Here is a 19516-nt window from a genome sequence, read left to right as displayed (position 1 = left end):
ACAACTGATGTATGTATAAATATGGATTGTGATAAGAGTTGTATGAGCCCCTAATTTAAAAAAAGGCAAAAAAACTATTTTGACTTTTAACAGAATATCTACATAAGGTCTAATTCTAGAATGTTAAAAAATGTCAAGTACACATTTAGACACATTTTTAAATCCTGACATATATTAAAAGTGGTTTTTAAAAATCATCCGTTACCTATACTCCTTGTTTTCTGAGTAATGTAATTACAGAATTTACTTTGAGATATTTCTCTACTAGAAAACATGGCCCTTAAATCTATCCCATTTAATTTTACCTTTTCCTAATAGTTTTCCATCCACGGGGAAATGAAAAATTTTTTTTAAAATCCCACAAAACAAGCAAACCATTTTTAACTGATGCAAAGCATATGTAAATAGAGCAGGTGTTAGGTAAAACCGACAGCAGGAGCTTCACCAGACACGGGGTAGATTTTGAGGCCACTGTTCCAATGGCGAAGCCACTGTCTCTGAGCTCTATCATAGCTCAGGTGGCAATGGTGGGCAGCGTCTAAAATGGGCTCCAGGAATTCCTATGCCCTCCCTTCCCTAGACCTGGTCATGAACAACCCAGCACGGTAATGGGATGCTGCTTTGGAGATCAGATTACAAAAAAAGCAAAATTTCCACTTTATACGTTTCCCCCACCTCTCACCCCTTTCAGTTGCTCTCTCTGATGGAAGAAGCCAACAGCCACGTGATGAGCGGGAGCTCCCTATGGAGCCACCACATGGCAAGGAACTACAGACAGCCTCTGCCCAAAAGTCACTGAGAAGCCAGGTCTGACGGCCCTGTGCAGGATGATGCTCGAGTGTTCTTAGGAGAGGATTCTCCCCCACACCCACCGCCAGCCCTTCACCAAAACCAGCACTGAGATGACTGCTGCCCCAGCCAACACCTTGGGTGCTTGGAGCCTGAGAACTCAAGATAAGTCCCATGTTTTCACGACCCTCAGAAACTGACAGCTAATTTGTAGTTTTTAGCGGCTTGGTTCTGGGGTGGGTTATTACAGAAAACTAGGTAACTAATCGAAATTCTATAAATTTCTGATATTTTATGAACACACAAACTTGAGTATTCGCAGGAACTGTTATGACATATACAGTATATTATAAAAAGGATAACTGCATGTGATGATGGGAAAAGCAAGTACCCTAAAGTATTGTTTCCCTCTGCCACTAGACACCTACTCTGTTGATGCGTACTACTATCTAGTCTACATTAGTTATGTGCTACAAAAACAATTAGGTCAAGGAAAAACAATGTTGCTGACACCATTTTAAAGAAATAACACTTGGAACTAGAATCTTAATTGTAATATACCTGAAACCACTGAAAATAACTGTTTTAAGGATGTCCTTCTTAAAGAAGGCCACTTTATTAAATATTATATTTGCTTCAAATTCTTCAGCCTCATTTGGGAACACACCAAGGCCATTTTTACTGTTAGCTTCACATTTTTTCCTACCTTTGAAATGAACCTAAATGTGAGGCTTCAATGCATAGGTTTGTGTTTGTCTAATAAATTTCTGCACTAAATTAAGAAGGTACTCTGAACTGGAACTCCTCCCTCAACACCATATTAGAGGAGTTGGGAGTAAAAAATTAACCAGAAACAATCACTAAAAAAGGAAATAGAGGAAAGAACTATGAGGCAAAGGGTATTTATAGAGGTCTAAATAGAGGCATGTACATATGTAAATATATTTCTATATGATGCTGGGGAAATAGATCTAGGTGCATATATTTATAGGTTTAGTATTAAGGTAGCGATGGACATTGAGTTTCCACTCAAGTACTCCCTCAGTCAAGAACACTTTGTTCTACTAAACTGGCATTCCACGATGCTCACCTTCCCAACATGATCTCCGAAGACAAAGCGGGTGCATAAGCAAATGTGGTGAAAAAAACTGATGGTGCCTGGCTACCAAAAGATAAAGAGTCTGGGTTTTAAAGGCTTGAAGATAAACAAATGGCCATCTATCTGAGAAGCAACAAAGCCCACATGGAAGAAGCACACCAGCCTGTGTGATCACGAGTTGTCAATGGGATTAGGCATCAAAGAACAAAAAATCCTATCATTGTGTAAGAAGGGGAGAGGAGAATGAGGACTCAAAGCCCATCTGTAGGCAATTGGACATCCCCTTACAGAAGAGTCGCAGGGAGGAGACAAGCCAGTCAGGTTGCAATGTAGCACCAATGAAACATACAACTTTCCTCTAGTTCTCTAATGCTTCCTTCTCCCCACTATCATGATCCCAACTCTACCTTACAAATCCAATTAGACCAGAGGAGGTACACTGGTACAGATAGGAACTGGAAACACAGGGAATCTAAGACAGATGAACCCCTCAGGACTAGTAATGAGAGTGGTAATACCAGGAGGGTGGAGGGAAGGTGGGTAGGAAGGGGAAATCAATCACAAGGATCTACATATAACCCCGTCTTGGGGGGGAGGTGGACAACAGAAAATTGGGTGAAGGGAGAAGTCGGACAGTGTAAGACATGACAAAATAATAATAATTTATAAATTATCAAGGGTTTGGGGGGGGGTCAGGAAGGGAGGAGAAAAAAATGAGCTGATACCAAGGGCTCAAATAGAAAATAAATGTTTTTAAAATGATGATGGAAACAAATGTACAAATGTGCTTGTCACATTGATGGATGTATGGATTGTGATGAGTTTAATGAGCCCCAATAAAATGATTTTAAAAAATGACTAAAGCAATGAAAGTCATTTTGTAAGATCCAGTCCTCGAGTATATGGATTTTTAGGATTAAAAGTGGTGATGCGGACGCAGAGGTGGACCCCAGGTAACTAACAGGTCCTTTCCTTTTCCCTTCCAACTGAATCTGTTTAAGTCCACACGGTGCATCTATTGCTTGTTTAGGCTTACGTTAGGACAAGAAATGGGGCAACTCCTTTTCAACGATTCAAAAGCTGCAGTCAGCAAGTGAAGGTGACTGTGCTACGGAGCTAGTCACAAGCAGAAATTGGCTCAATCATTTGAAAGTGGGAACAAACATACATCATTATATGAACATACATAAAGGGTAAGTTCAATAGTCTCAAATCAAGCATTTATGACCAGGGGATGACTTGTAAACATAAGCACTTACACAAAACAAAAATAAAAGCGCTTGCAGAATTGCACTGTGCTGAACTAACCACTTAAACCATTTTTTACTTGAAAAAACTGACAAATAATGGTGGTTCCATTCCAGTTTGTTCCGGCAGATGTTTCCTTCAAAATGAAGGAAGGGTGGTCATTTCAAGGAAGCAGAAGAATGCACTAATTGCCAATAATAAAATCTGTTTTCAAGCAAAAGTTAAGAGTTTTAGAAAACATATCTGCTCCTGTGAGTGTGACAGTATCCCAAGACCCTTTTGACACACTGATGGTCACATTAATAAATGTGATGCTCTGATATTCTAAAATGAATGCGTCAACATTGGAAAGATTTTGGTGCAGTTAATAATATCGGTTTCTCCCCAACAGGAGGAAGAAGAGTGAATGAAGGAACTCAAAGACCATAGGGAAACAGCTCTTCCAATGAACCATGCACCTTAGACAATCTCGCCTCCACAAGCCTGAGGCCAGAACTAGATTTCACCTCGCTATCAGTACCAACCACTCTGAAAAGAAACACATAAGAAGGTCCTGGATAGAGTGGGAGAGAAAAATGTGAAGCAAAACTTACTATCAATAAGTTAGACCAGAATAACTGGTCATATAATAACAGGTGGAAATCCCTAAGATGATGGTCCTTAATCACCCTTCAGGCCTGGAAATGAATCTAGCCTAAGGTTCAATTTTCAGCCAAACAATAGGTCTTCAACATGAATGACAGGAGAGGGATGTTCACTCCTTAGAATAATCAACCACTGAGATCAAAGAGTAACATTTACCCAAAGACCAAACTCGAAAGGGTTAGAAAAAGAATAGGAATGGAAATGGGAAATAGGAGACGTGAGATTAGTGATGTTGCATTGTGGAGCTTCAGTCAAATGACATGAAACAAAACATGATGAACTGTTGAATGGAAAACTGATTTGCTTTCTAAACCATCCAATTCACAATAAAAAGTTCTCAGCTATGATAGTTACATAATCCGGTGTCAATTTGTGAAGGGGTGGAGTCTAGCCGGTCATTCGGGTCGCAGCTTGATGACCTCCTTTGAGGGTGCCACAGAGATAAATCGCTCACTGGAGGCCAGATACAAACAGACTTTGCTTCGTCTCCCTGTGAGGCACTCCAGTTGGCAAGCCACATGGAGTGATGCTGGTGATACCCAGAGCCCGGGAACAGGAGGAGCCACGTGGGGACCCACAGCAGCGCTAAGAAGCTTCTACTACCACTGGATCCACAAGACTTATCACCCACTGGCCTGCGTGTGATCTTCCTGCACTCGGCGTCATTGCATGTGTTACGTGAGTCTGAAGAGGAATTTACAGACAGGTAGTGGACACAGGGTTAATATCGGACTTGTGTACTTGAACTGGACTGGGATGTTTTCTTAATAAACAATTACTTTTTATATAGAGCACTTTCTTGTATACATAGGAGCGTCTGAATTTGTTTCTCTAGTCAACCTGGACTAACACATCAGAGAACCACTATTTTCCAAATGGTCAATGCATGACATAATATCCAATAGCCAAAAACTCGTTTAAAGTTCAAAACAGATAGGACTTTGACAGATTATCAAGAGAAGAGCCATACTTATCTAAAAAAATCTATTATAATAACCCCCTTTCCAACAAACATCAATGGGAGGTTAGATTTTTCTTCACATTTCAATCAAATTAGATCACAAGAGATTAAATGCAGAAATAACAGACCAGATATTAAAAAGATGGGCAAAAAATGGCAAACCATTCCACGATTCTTAGTGTATGTTCTTAGAAAATAATTTTTTTGAAAATAATTTTTATAACTGTATTCTTTATAGTGAATTTATTTTTAAATTAATATTTTAAATATCTGCTTTATCTCTAATTATAAGTACCAACATACATAACCTATACTAACAAACACTCCTTGGGGTCTTCAATATATTTAAAGTATAAAGGACTTCAGACACCATAATCTTCAAGATTGCTGCTGCCTTCTCCTCCTCAACCCATCCGTCCTCCTCCCTAGAACCTCTTCTTTGGAAAGAACACTCCTTCACAACCTATCTGGTTCCACTGGGGCTCGTCTTCCTGTTTCTAGCCCACCTTCCTAACCTCCTGCCCTTGGTCTATCACTTATCAAAGGATGCTACCACCCCCTTCCATCCTCACCCAGACTACCCTATTCCCAATGATTGTTAGGCAGGTTGTCTAGGCTTCTACTGGAAATATCTGGAAAGAATGTTCTTTCTTGGAAATAAAGTCACAAAGGCAATAGTAGCTAGCCAGGGAAGGGAAATCAACATTCATCTTGTCAAAATAGGGAGAGTGTACAAGAAGACTTCAAAAAGTTCACAGAAAAATGGAACTAAAAGATAATGATTATTTTTCCAAGAACTTTTTTTGATATTTTCGTCCCTGCAGTTAAGTTGCTTTCTAGAAGGTCAAAAATATCGATACTTTCTGCCATGATTATGAATATGCCCAATATATTGCTCATGTTTTTACCAATCTGATTAAAAACTGGCACCTAGAAGAAACAAGTTCCTATACAATATCATTTACTTACAGAAATCAATTCAGTGATAAGAATTAAAAGCTATCAATTCTAAGACTGTTTCAAAGGACAACAGGGACCTAGCTCTAACTTTACATTTTTAAAAAACAAAAGAGTCATTTTGATGACTAAAGTGCAACTAACCAAAACCACACTTTTTCAATTGCTTCATATAATTGTGAAAGCTATACAATGAAAAAGGAAGGCAGGAAGAGAATGGATGCCTTTAAAGTATGGCAAACCAAAGAAAAGGTATAGTCAAGCCTCAGACAAAGCACCCTGTCAAAGACGGAGAACTTGCCCAGTCTAGGAACACAGAAGTCTGGTCACGTTCCAGGTTCCACAGGTCTCTCATAGACCATGGACTTCCAGAAGAACAAACTATTCTGTTTCAGAAGAAATGCAGTCGGGATGATCCTTTGAAGGCTACTGAGAGCTCCTCGGGAAAGGCCAACCATTAGAAAAGGGCACTAGGGTTGTAAGGAAGAGAGGCAGCAAAAAAGGGAGAAATTCTCAATCACATGAACTGACAAATAGCCACAGCCTCAAGGAGATTCAAAGACACGAGCAATCGTGAAGACTGGGCAGGAGCAATGGCTTCCCAGCATTGAAAATCAACAGCAACATTCACTGCCATCAAGTCAGTCCCAACCCACAGCGACCCAACAGGGCAGGATCAAAGTGCCCCTTTGGGTTTCCGAGGCTGTAAATCTTGACGTGGGAGCTGAAAGCCTCAATCTCCCTCCTTCAGAGAACATGGTGAGTTCAAACTGCTGACCTTGCAGTTTGTGGCACAAGGTAACTCTCTATGCTACCAAGGCTGTTACAGGTCAAATGAGCCTGGCGACGTATTTTTTAAAGTGCTCAGTGGCTAACAAAGCTAGTTTTCAAATATAAATTCTTGCATTAACATCCAAATTTAAATGAATATTTCAGGTTAAATTTTTTACTTTTTTATATAAATGCTATTCCTTTTCAATTATTCAAATTTATTTTCTACCAATCCAAAAACCCAAACTCACTGCCACTGAGTCCATTCCGACTCATAGTGACCCTACAAGGCAGGGTAGAACTGACCCTGTGGCTCTCTGAGGCTGTAATGGTTTACAGGAATACAAAGTCCTGTCTGCCTCCTAAAAAGAAACAGACTAGCAATTCCAAAATTAGCTTACTTCAATGGAAGGTTTGTGTTTAAAGGGTATCACTGCTGTTATTAAACCATCATTAAAAGTGGAGTGTCTTTTTGATGAAGAAATAGTGTTTGGGGCCTCACAAAAATGGTACTTTGGGGTGCTTACTTGAACCATTTTTAGCAGGTCACATCTCAGTATGGGAATAACACAGGAGAGGACAACCCATTGGATGTTGTCTAAGACAAGGTGTGAAGAATTAGTAGGTGGTAGAGTTGAACAACTATTTTCAGTGAAATAAGTACAACTGGCTATTTCACTTAGAGCAGTGGTTCTCAACCTTCCTCCTGCCGCGACCCTTTCATGCAATTCCTCAGGTGGTGGTGACCCCGAACCATAAAATTATTTTCGTTGTTACTTCATAACTGTAATTTTGCTACTGTTATGAATCAGGTGACCCCTGTGAAAAAGTCATTTGACCCCTAAAGGGGTCATGATCTGCAAATTGAGAACTACTGACTTTAGAGTCCACTCTTGATCATACACATGAGCCAAGTGTTGGGATCTTTGTTTCACATTTAGTGACTACTGATTAAGTTTTGTTTTAAGAAATCTATCTCCAACAGAGGAAAATGTGTTGAGCAATTTATCATATTAACTTGTTGTTTTTTTCTTTTTTCTTTTTTTAGTAATGTAGCTTGAAAATGGAGGTGTTCCTTGGTCTGATGATCAAGGAATGAGAGAGTGAGAGAGTGAGAGAGTGAGAGAGTGAGAGAGTGAGAGAGAGTGAGAGAGAGTGAGAGTGAGTGAGTGAGTGAGTGAGTGAGTCTTAACTTGTTTTTTAAAAGGTCATATTGGTTTAAAAAAATCGCAAAGAGTTCACAAAAAAACTTCCAGAGCTAATATAGGAATGGATTTTAGCCAAGCTGGAGGGTACAGGTAATTAAAGAAAAACTAGTTGGGTCTATACACAGCAAAGAGAAATTCAGAAAGGAAATTAGAGAAATAATTCCATTTAATAATAGCATCTACCTAGGAATAAATCTAAACAGGGACGTGAAGGACTTGCACAATGAAAACTATGAAACTGCAGAAAGAAACCAACAAAGACTTAGATAAATGGAAAGATTGACCATTTCATGGGTTTAAAGACCCACTGCTGTTAAAATGTGAGTACTCCCCAAGACAATTTATACATTCAATACAGCCCTTTCTGAATTGAACTCATGGCGAGCTGGAATTGACTCAATGACAGTGGGTGTCCAAGAATGGCATAAAAATAGGAAAGGGGCAGGAAAGGAGACCAATGTCCAGTAAGAATTTGACCATATATTATAAATTGGTTAGATCAGCAGTTCTCAACCCGTGGGTTGTGACCCTTTTGGGGGTTGAATGATCCTTTCACAGGGGTCACCCGATTCATAACATTAGCAAAATTATAGTGATGAAGCAGCAATGAAAATAATGTTATGGTTGGGGTCACCACCACATGAGGACCTGTATGAAAGGGTCGCAGCATGAGGAAGGTTGAGAACCACTGGGTTAGATGAATGAAAATGTAACTGGAAAGCCCCGGGCCTTAAGATTCTCCCTGAGTTCAATTCAGAAAGGTAATCTGGGTAGGTGCAGGGGAGTGAAGAAAAGGATTGAAGGCACCTTAATCAATTTTGTACATTATTTCTTTTTTACACTCAACTGGACTACTTTGATTGGTATAAAACCTAGAAAAAAACAAAAAATGAAGATAACAGCATTGCCTATTTCCTGTGAAAAGCTGGTACACAAAGCATTTTCACAACAATATTCTTCAACCATAAATGATGCCATTACAATTGCATTTTTAAGGGAACATTATCATTGCCAAAGAATTTTCTTCTCTGTGCCCTCATGCAGGGCAAAAAAATCTTAGAGATGCAAAGTAAAAGAAGAGATCGAAGCCTCCACTGCTAAGTCAAGACTAAATCTCTCTCTTCCCCCTAGATTTAAAGAGCTAATGTTTTGAAGTTTAGTATCTTGCTATGAGGGAGGAAAGGGGGGCAGTGCTTACAATGGAGAGAAATTTAATTCGCTTTTTAAAAAAAGGGGTGGAGGGAGGGTGGGGAAATGAGCTGATACCAAGGGCTCAAGTAGAAAGCAAATGTTTTGAAAATGATGATGGCAACATATGTACAAATGTGCTCGGCCCAATGGATGGATGGATGGATTGTGATAAGAGCTAAATGAATCCCCAATAAAATGACTTACAAAACAAAAACAGAAAAGGTTTGATCAAAAGTCACGTGAAAAATAATAAACAGCCACTCCAGCAGAAAGAAAAATGATTTATGCTACACAAATAAGGAAGAATGAGGTGCTTCCAATTATTTGCCAGCTCATTTATTTCTCAGGAGAGGATTTTTAACTCTTACACATTGATTTCCAACCAAGAGCCCCCGAGGCAGAAAGTCCATAAAAGAAGGAATCGAGTTGTCAAGTCACGTTAAACGTTTCAGCAGCACTACAAGAAAGCCGTCTACTAGCTCCGTACGCGGCTGTGCCGGTTACTGAAACAGGCAGCATTGCTCTTAGGTACCATACAACCGGAGATGTTAGCAATGGCTGGCAGGCAGGTCTGTTTACTGAGTAGAATATGGAAAAGCAACACTTAAGTTCAGAGAAAACAACACTCCTCTGAAATCAGAACTTCATAAAACGGGGGGGGGGGGGGGTGAGCTCAATTCCCTTGACCTTGAGTGAAAAACATCCACCATGCTTTCCTTTACTTCTGGCGCTGGCGCTCACAGGAAGTAAAATTTCCCTCCTGGAGCCCAGGTGGTGGTGTGGTTCTCCATCAGGCTGCTAACCGGAAACCTCCAGCCAGCAAAGAGAGGGAGAAAACTGGAGCTTTCTACTCCCGTAAAGAATCAGCACACGGAAACTCACAGGGGCAGTTCTACCCTGTCCTGTAGGGATGCACGTAGTTGGCATCGACTCAATGGCAGTGAATTTGGAAGAAAACACTTAGAACACCACAAAACTAGTATGGCAGAATATAATAAGCCAGGCAGGAAAGAAAATTATCAACATGAGCCAGGATGGTCAAACAGAAAAACCGTGGATGGGGTGAGGAGTAGGAGTCAGGGGCTCACTGCCCATGGGGAAAGAGCTAAAGAGAAGCCTACAAGAAAATGGGGTACACCTTCAGTGGGTTAATGAAAAACAGGCACACACATGTATAAGGAAGCAACCAGTGAGGTGGCAACACTCACTCAGCGTTAAGAGACCCTGCCCCAGGATGTTTCTTGGTGAGCAAGAGACAGGCAGGGCCTGCAAGAAAAGCGCAATCAATACCAGAGCTGTCTGAAGAGGACCAAGAGCCCTGTTGGCAGAAGGGGTTTTCACTTGGGTTGTTGGCTGCAAGGTCAGCAGCTCTAACCCATCAGCCACTCTGGGAGAAAGATGTGGGCTTTCTACTCCTGTCAAAACTTGCCACCTCAGAAACCCACAAGATTTCTCTTGAACCCCCAAAGACCTTTCATACACTAATGCATTACCCACATTATTGCTGTACTTTAACAAACCCTACGGATAACTTCTATGACACGTGTGATTTTTGGTGGAACAGAATATAACTAGAATGGTGATCACAATACAAGGGGTCCCTCCCCCCACCAAATGGAATTTTTCTTGCCCCCCCCAAAGCTATGTATTTACATGTTTTTTTAACAAAACAACCTTATGACCTTCAAAGTACTCTCAATTACAATGAACACATTTGTCAAATCTGTGATTCCATTCTTGGAAACATTTTTCAAACTCATCTGCTTGGATAGCTGACAGCACCTCCCTCATTTTTTCCTTCACCTCTTCAACATCTTCAAGTCGCTGTGCTTTCATTTGCAGAAACAAAAGAAGTTTCACTGGAGGTCAGGTGAGTAAGGTGCACTGGGCCAGAGAGGCATGCTGATTTTTCCCCAAAAACTGCCACTGAGATGGCTACATGAGCAGATGCATTGTCCTGGTGGCAAAACCAGTCCCCTATCACAAAGCATGCCTTTTTTTGGTCACAGTTATGCTATCTTTTCAGAACATCTAAATAGAAAGTTTGATTTACAGTCTGACATAAAAAAAAAATCAACAGTAGTCTGACATAGTGGAATGAACTGCATAACTCCAAATGCACTATGTGTGACATTTTCATTCTTTCAGGAAGTAGACAGATGTCCAGAACAAGGTTTGTCATCAATCGACATTTCACCTTTTTTGAAAGGAAAAAACCACCCATACACTTGAGTTTTTCCCATAGCGCTTTCATTGTAAGCTGCAGTCAACATCACAACAGTTTCTGCAGCATTTTTTCCAAGTAGGAAACATAATTTCACAGTTGCCTGCTGTTCTCTGTAAATCACACTCAAAAAAGCAAGATTCAAGTGAAATCTGACCCCACTTTACCTTCTTTAAGAGCCAGCCGCACAGACTTCATAAACATAGCATGTTTACAGAGTCTTTATATATTAAAGTGAGCATGGTGAGTTGAATTGGGCTGCTAACTGCAAGGTTAGCACCAGCCACTTTTCAGGGAAAAAGGCTTTCTACTCCCGTACAGATTATAGTCTTGGAAATGCACAGGCAGTTAGTTCCACTCTATCCTATAGGGTCACTTTGAATTGAAATAGACTCCATGGCAGTGAGCTTGGTTTTCTGATTTACTGACATATTTACAGATGAAGTGATATGGTTGGGATCTGTTCCAAATAATTCAAAATGGGATATAGATTTAAAAAATGGCCATGCTTATCATTGTTAAAGTTAAACATAGACTCATACACGGAAGCATCATCTGATGTCCATCATAATTCATTACATCTCAATTTTAAAAGTAATTATCAGGGCCTCAAGGGGTCCTCTCGTGCCACAAGGGGTCACACACAGGGTTGTTAACCACAGTTGCAGCCGTTCTTCTCCACCAGTGGATCCAAGGAAGAAAGGGGCTTTCTGCTCCTGTAAAGACTTGCAATCTCAGCAACTCTAAGGGAAAGTTCTATCCTGTCTTATATGGTGGCTGTAAGTCAGAACTGATTTCGATGGCAGAGAGTATGGTTTGCTTTTTTTGACCAAGGCTTCAAACAGATCCATTCTGAAGCAAGCCCACTCTGGTATGCAGACTCAGAATCTACGTTTTAAACAAGACACTCCCCCCCCACCCCCAGTGATTCTTACAGATCATGAGGGCTGGGGCTGGGGGGAGATCCTGTTGAAATGTAGGGTCTGATTCAAAGCAGCTGTGATGAAAATCTAGTTCTTACTGGCAGTGTTACATACTAGCCCCCAGTCGTCTCCTCCTTTTGCTAAGTCTGTACTCCACTCCTTACTCCATTTTACTTAACCCAGGTCTTCACTAAATATCTTCGTCTGCAGCAGACTTACAATGTCCTCCAATGCGGTTTTCAGCAGGGGTACCACTGTCATTTTAGCTGGGACAATTCTCTATTGTGCTAGACTGCCTGAACATCCTGTACCACTTGGACTAAATGCAGGGCAGCAACACTATCACCACCCTACTGACAACAGTATCACCATATACATACATTTCCAAATGCCACCCACCATGGAAAACTTTTTCAGACCCTGGAGGTCAGCAATTTTCCAAATTTACTTGAGTAACTGTAATGGCTCCCAGTGTGTACAAAGTTAGGTGCCAATGAGATCGCTGCCAATGAGATCGCTGAAGACAAAGCGGGTGCATAAGCAAATGTGGTGAAGAAAACTGATGGTGCCTGGCTATCAAAAGATATAGCGTCTGGGGTCTTAAAGGCTTGAAGGTAAACAAGTGGCCACCTAGCTCAGAAGCAGCAAAGCCCACATGGAAGGACACCAGCCTGTGTGATCACGAGGTGTTGAAGGGATCAGGTATCAGGCATCATCGGAACAAAAAAATCATATCATTGTGAATGGGGGGGGGAGTACGGGGTGGAGCCACAAAGCCCATTTTTAGGCCAGTGGACATCCCCTTACAGAAGGGTCTCAGGGAGGAGACCAACCAGTAAGGGTGAAATGCAGCAATGATGAAACATACAACTTTCCTCTAGTTCCGAAATGCTTTCTCCCCACCCACTATCATGATCCCAATTCTACCTTACAAATCTGGCTAGACCAGAGAATGTACACTGGTACAGACAGGAACTGGAAATACAGGGAATCCAGGGTGAATGATACTTTCAGGACCAGTGGTAAGAGTGACGATGCTGGGAGGTTGGAGGGAGGGTTGGAAAGGGGGAACTGATTACAAGGATCTCCATATAACCTTCTCAAGGGGGAGCAGGGAGGGAGGGGGAAAATGAGGAGCTGATGCCAGGGGCTTAAAGTGGCGAGCCAGTGTTTTGAGAATGGTGAGGGCAATGAATGTACAAATGTGCTTTACACAATTGATGCATGTATGGATTGTGATAAGAGTTGTATGAGCCCCTAATAAAATTATTTTTAAAATTAATTTTTTAAAAAAGGTAGGCGCCCTGGTGGTGGAATGGGTTACGAGATGAGTTGAGATGAGGAAACCACAAAGTTAGCAGTTCAAAACTACCAGCCTCCCTCATGGAGAAAGATGAGCTTTCTGCTCCCATAAAAATGTAGTCTCTGAAATCCACAAGGACAGTCTAGTGCCAGGCGTCCTCAAACTGCGCCCCCCCTGAGGACATATATCTGGCCCGCCAGGTGTTTTTGCCCCGTTTTTTTTTTTTACTTCAAAATAAGATATGTGCAGTGTGCATAGGAATTTGTTCATAGTATTTTTAAAAACTACAGTCCAGCCCTCCAACAGATCCGAGGGACAATGAACTGGTCCCCTGTTTAACAAGTTTGAGGACCCCTGTCTGTCCTACTCAAGGTCACTGAGTGAGGGCCTATAAGGTTAGTCTTTCATTCCAGCCAGCCTTACCTTCTTTTCCTGGTCAGACCCTAACTTCTGCCACAGTAATCGCCCTCCAAGCCTTGAGGCCAGTCTCATTATGACCCACTTAATGCTCTATATTACTTCCTCGTAATCCTGTTGTTTGGAAAATCTTCCCCTAGATCCTAAATTTTCTGCAAAGTCAAAGCCACATCCCATTCCTCCTCAAATTGTGTCAATTCTCAAGTGCCATCATGCATACTTTCTTCAGCTTCAGGGGCCTTTTTTGGGTTGAGTTCTGAGTTCTCTCTGCCTGAAAGGTCCTTCCATCCCCTTCCAAAATTCTACCTCAAGCACATGAGCCTAACTCCGTCACATCTTGGTCCAAGCCTTGTCTGGGCAACCCCCTCCCTCCCTCCATCAAAAGTCATTTGTTCCCGATGGTTTTCCTACCATCGTTCATGACACCACAGTGTGTGACCCGCTTTGAGGTAGACCACTCTTTCCAACGTAAACTGGGCTCCGAAGGCAGGCGAGTTGATACCAACAGTCCTTCCAACTAGGCCAGCGAGTAAATGCTTAATTCTCTCCTCGGCACATCACCGGGCTGTACTGGTTTTGCCACAGCACGCACCTTTTCCCTCAGATAGTCTGCAATTTTAAGGTTGTTGTTCTAACTTCAATAACTCCAGTCAACTCTGACCCTGCTTAATTACGAGGCACACTGGAGGCAATTGAACTTGACCAAGTCACCAGGCTTGGGCTTAGCCATATTTCAAGAGGACCATGCAACTAACGACCCCCTTGGTTCTGCAGTCTGGACGCTATCATAACTTCGTTTCGCAATGAAGAGCCCGGCCATACATTTTCATAACGCCTCTTTACCATTTCAATCACTCTGCCGCAGCCTAAAGCGCTTTCCGTTTAAAGAGACATAAGCGGTCTTTCCGTCCTGGCCGTGCACTTGAACATGGGATCTCCTCTCACCCATGAATCCTATTAAAGGCTTAGCCCGAGGAGGGAAGCACGAAAATAAACCCCCAAACCCCCACCTGCCGCAGCACAACGCGCCTCCCAGAAACATTAGCAAGCGCCCGGAGCTGGGCAGGGGCACGGGGGCGGGGGGGGGGGGGTTGGATTGGGGGAAGGGGGATCCGGACAGCATCCCAGGCTGCTCTTCGAACTTTTTATGCCCCTAGCCCGGCCTGAACCGAGTCCGTTTGCCCTTGAACACCAACTTGAAGAAACGAACGAGCTGAATAAGCAGGGTCGCGGGACCCCCTTCCCCGAACCCCAACTACAGCCGGGGACCACCGGCCTCCATGGGGTCCCCGGAGCCGGCTGGCCGCGGGCGGCCCGGGCGACGGAACCTACGAAGGGGGCGGGGCGGGGCGCGGCGACGGGGGCCGGCAGGGGTCAAGAGCCCCGAGCCCGGGGAAACGCGCCCGCCGCCCTTCCCACCGCAGCCCGGCGCTGCGCCGCGGGGCCTGGGCCGGGCCACCGGCCGGGGGAGGGGGAGGGGAAGGAGCGGAGGGGGAGGGGCGGGCCCGCCCGCCCGCCCGGGGGCCCGGGGGCCCGGGGCCGGGGGCCACTCCCGGGCCTGGCTCCCTTTTGTCCGGGAGCCGCGGCCGGGCGGCTCACCGTGATGTTGCAGTGGAGGGTGAGCGGCGGCGGCGCCGGCGAGGGCGGGCTGCCCGGCGGCGGCGGCGGCCCCAGGAACTGGCAGTGCAGCTCGTCCAGCTTCCAACTGACGATGCGGAACCGCTCGTGGTTCTTGTCGAAAATGGACGCCAGGAACTTCAGCTCGGCCTTCAGTCCTGACACGGACATCTTCCCCTCATCGCCGGCGGGAGGGGGTGCGGAGGGGGAGCCGGGCCGGCAGCCGCCGTCACGGCCGCGACCGCCCCGCAGGGCCGGCCCGGGCCGCACTCTCGCGGCTCCGCCTCTGCCCGCCGCCGCCGCCACCGCCCGCGTCGCGTCGGGAATGGAAGATGGCGGGGGGGCAGCACTGGGGGGACGTCGAGGCCTCAGGGGGTGGGGGCGGGGGGAACCGTGGCGGCCAGTGACCCCTCGAACCGGCTCCGCGAGCGGAAGGCGGCGACGGCCGCGGCCCGGCGGCTTAAAAGGGCACCGGCGACACCGCCCCCGCTACCGCCTGGGAAAAGGGCTGCCCCCACCCCGCCCCCATCTCCTCCCGCCCCGGCGCGCCTCGCGCGCCCTCGCTGCGGCGCGTGCACGCGGCACGGCGCGCGCCGGCCCGCCCCCTCCTCCCGCCACCCGGCCCCCTGGCGCTTGGCCGACTCCGCCCCTCCGGCCGCGGCCCCGCGGCTCGGGGCCCGCCGACGCCCCAACCCCTCATCACGAGGAGAAGCTGGGGACCCCCGCGCGCCCCTGCCCCCGGTCTGACACCGGACACACGCGCTGCCTATTGCCGCAGCCACGTCGGCGCGGCCCCGAACGGCCACCTCCTTACCTGGCCCCGGCGCAGCCGCTCTGGCTGCCGGCAAGGTGCGGGCTGCGGGCAGCACCTAGACCCGTGGAGGCCCACCCAGCTTCACCCCAACCAATCTAGCCCTTGTCCCGGGCACCACTCTCTCTCACCTAGGTCCCTGCAAAGGCCTTTCTAAGCCGCGTGAAGTTGCAGCTTTTGCCGTCCAACAATGCATTTCCTGGAGGGGATGGGGGCTGTGCCCTCCCCTTCCCCCAAACCACCACCTCCTTTGACTCTGCTGTCTCCCCCGCTCCTTCCCTCTGCCCTGATTTCTCGGGTGGAGATAACCCACTTCACCCACACCTCCCCGTTGGAGGCAAAGCCGGCTTCTTATCATTAAGAGCGTGAGCGTAGCTCAAATATTTCAAATAGGGTTTCCCTGACTACTCTAAAATGGACACCAATTCACCCAGTATCACATCACCCTATACTATTTTTTTTTCTCAACACCGGTGGTCCCCCCCCCCATTTGTTTGCTCCCTGTCTCTGCCCAGCTCAAACACCTGATTCAGTCTATCTATAGCACTGAAAAGGCATTAGCTAGCGAGTATCCAATGTTAATAAACGAATGTTTTGACACGGGATCCCCACCATTTAACAACACCTGCCACATTCTGGGTGCTCCAAGAATGGGGGAAAGACTACATGACAGGCAGTTAGTGGCGTGTGGAGTAATATGTCCCAGAGTCAGCTTCGTGGGTGTGCACTCTGTGTAGTTGCGCAAGTCTCCCAGGTTAGAAGGGCTCTCTGCATATTGTGGTTCAGTGTTGTGTGTCGCCGTGGAGAAATTCTTCCGTCTTCAGCAACGGGCACAGTATTTGCTTTTTACACTGATCATACCTAGATCTCTGAAGTCTGGGTACCAAATGTTTCCTGCTTCATAACTTGCAAGCTAAGTCAGCTGGTCTCGTGGTTACCTAAAATGACAAAGAATAACACCCCGAAGCATCAAGTCTGCTGAGTTAGGAACATTCTAGAAGTTTTGTTTTTTATTTTCGTTATGAGATATGAGGAGCCCTCATATGAGGTGGCAGAGAGGTTACCTGCTGGACTGCTGACTGCAGGGTTCACAGCTGGAAATCACTAGCTGCTTCTCAAAGACTGGGCTTTCTACTCCCATAAAGAGTTTCAGACTCTAAAATGATTTTTTTTTTTAAGTTACAGTCTCAGAAACTTAGGGGGGGGGCAGTTCTGTCCTGTCCTATAGGGTGGCTATGAATTGACATTGACTCTAGCAGTGAGTTTGGGGTTATTATTATTATTGGTATGAGATACAACATTATGTAATACTAGATCCTAACCTTTCTTAACCCTTGAAAGCCCTTTGGGAAGCCAATAAAAGCTAAGGACCATTTTCCCAGGAAAATACCTATGGCCTTTTGTGACCTGAGCATTAGGGGGACTAATACTGGCAGGAGATCCAGGGTAACAGACTGGTAGGAGTTCCAGTTCTGAGCTCTGAGATCACCTGAAGTCGTTGGGATATTGATTAAGCGCAGGAATGACTTGTTACTTTCTTTTTCCTTCAGACTCTAGTACTCTTGGGACCTTAACAGGCATGGGAGTCACTAACAAAGTGGAACAACCTGTTCAGGACCTGAAATGGCTAAGAAACAAATGTCTTGAACAAGTTATTTAATCTTTCTAAACGTTATTTTGTAGCTCTAAATCGCTACAAGAAATTGAAGAGCTTTATAAATTGCAAGTGTTTCAACTAGTGATATCTCTGACATGCCTTGCAATCCTTTTGTTTTAGCTTCCCTAAAAGAATAACCTAAGAGCTAGAAAGATAAATACAGTCTCTGAAGTCAAGAAGCTTAAAATGTAACATTGTAAACAGTTTCCTAGTGCTTTCAGCTGCAAAGAATGAAACAAATGAAACCTGTGGTCCAAAGTGTCTTGAACAATAAGGAATGTATTCACATAATCAGAAGTTCAATGGCTGAACTGACGGCCTCGATAATAACAAACAAATCTGTCTTGGAAGGGCAGCTAGAACGCTCCTTAAAAGTGAGGATGGCGAGACTTCATCTCCTGGACTTGGGCCATGTTATCAGAAGAGACCAGTCTCTGTAAAAGGTCATCATGTTTGGCAAAGTGAAGGAACAGTGAAAAACGGAAGCCTTCAAGGAGGTGGATGGATGAACACAGTGGCTGTACCAATGAGCTCTAGCACCCCACCAACGGTGAGGATAGCCTGGTCTGTGCCATGTTTCATTCTGTTGTGCACAGGATCACTGTGAGTCAGAACAACAATCACATCAGGTTGGCCTGTATCTCTCTGCCTTATCAGACTAAGAACTAGGTGACTGTAGTTATCCTTGGGATCAAGTCCAGACATGACTACCCAAAGGCATAAAGGGCTATTTCTTTCCATAAGTTATTTCTTTCTAAAATAAGAAAATATTTCTAAGGATCCTCCCTGCCAACCTCCTTCATGAATCATTGGCCTGAAATGTATCACATGCCCAATTCTAAACCAATCACAGGTAAATGGATAGAATTACTCTGATTGGATTACTCATCATCTGAGATGAGATGTAATGGATGTTGAGAAGTCTACTACAAAGTCTATCATGAACACTTCAAATAAAGACAATAGCACTGCAAATGTGATAAGTTCAAATCTGCTACCCTTCAGTGGAAGAAGAAAGTCATTCCAGAAATCATTCTGCATAAAATAATGTGCACACAAGGGAATATCCAAGAGCCTAGTTGCTTAGACTGTATAGGAAAGAGCCAAGAGGAAGATAAAGCGGAGAAGTTCATTTGAAAGCAGAGCTTTGTGCAGTGGAAATATTGTAGCCAATGAGATCTATCCAAGGATTATTGCTAATTGAGGGAAAAAAAGGAAGGCAGATTTTGGAGCCCTGAAACACCATGCCAGAGACCAGAATCAAGTAAGCAGAGATGCGGTAAGATTGATGCCAAGCCATCTGGTGAGAGTCATCACTTTTAAGATGAATCTGCCACCAAGGCACAAACTGAATTACAGTGAGTTTAAAACTCTGAAGTTGATATCAAGACGACGCTTCAGGGGAACCAGTTACATCCAACTGAAATTCTCTAGCTCCAAATAACTAAATTCAAGTACCTTATGATCCAGCAATCTACTGAGGATATACACCCTAATGAAATCAAGAATAACACCAACAAACATATGTACATCTATGTTTATAGCAGTAACTTCCATAATAGCAGAAAGATGAAAACAACTAAAAACTCCAATTGTAGAGGAATGGATAAACAAGCTCCGTACATCCATACTATGGAATTTTATGCATTAATAAAAAACAATGGCAACTCAATTACCGAAAGGCCTGGACAAAAT

General features: G+C 44.4%; 1 protein-coding gene across 1 annotated transcript in view; it reads right to left on the bottom strand.

The window, feature by feature from the left end:
• UBE2Q2 (ubiquitin conjugating enzyme E2 Q2) overlaps positions 1-15867 on the bottom strand; it is a 71900-nt gene extending 56033 nt beyond the window's left edge. Inside the window, exon 1 of the mRNA XM_075535252.1 lies at positions 15336-15867. Within this exon, the coding sequence (XP_075391367.1) occupies positions 15336-15524 (189 nt within the window). The 5' untranslated portion in view covers positions 15525-15867. The remainder of the gene's footprint in view (positions 1-15335) is intronic.
• Positions 15868-19516: the final 3649 nt, after the last annotated feature.

This window comes from Tenrec ecaudatus, chromosome 17 (genome assembly GCF_050624435.1).
Source record: "Tenrec ecaudatus isolate mTenEca1 chromosome 17, mTenEca1.hap1, whole genome shotgun sequence".
Classification (NCBI taxonomy): Eukaryota; Metazoa; Chordata; class Mammalia; order Afrosoricida; family Tenrecidae; genus Tenrec; species Tenrec ecaudatus.
This window is presented reverse-complemented; position numbering and strand designations above follow the sequence as displayed.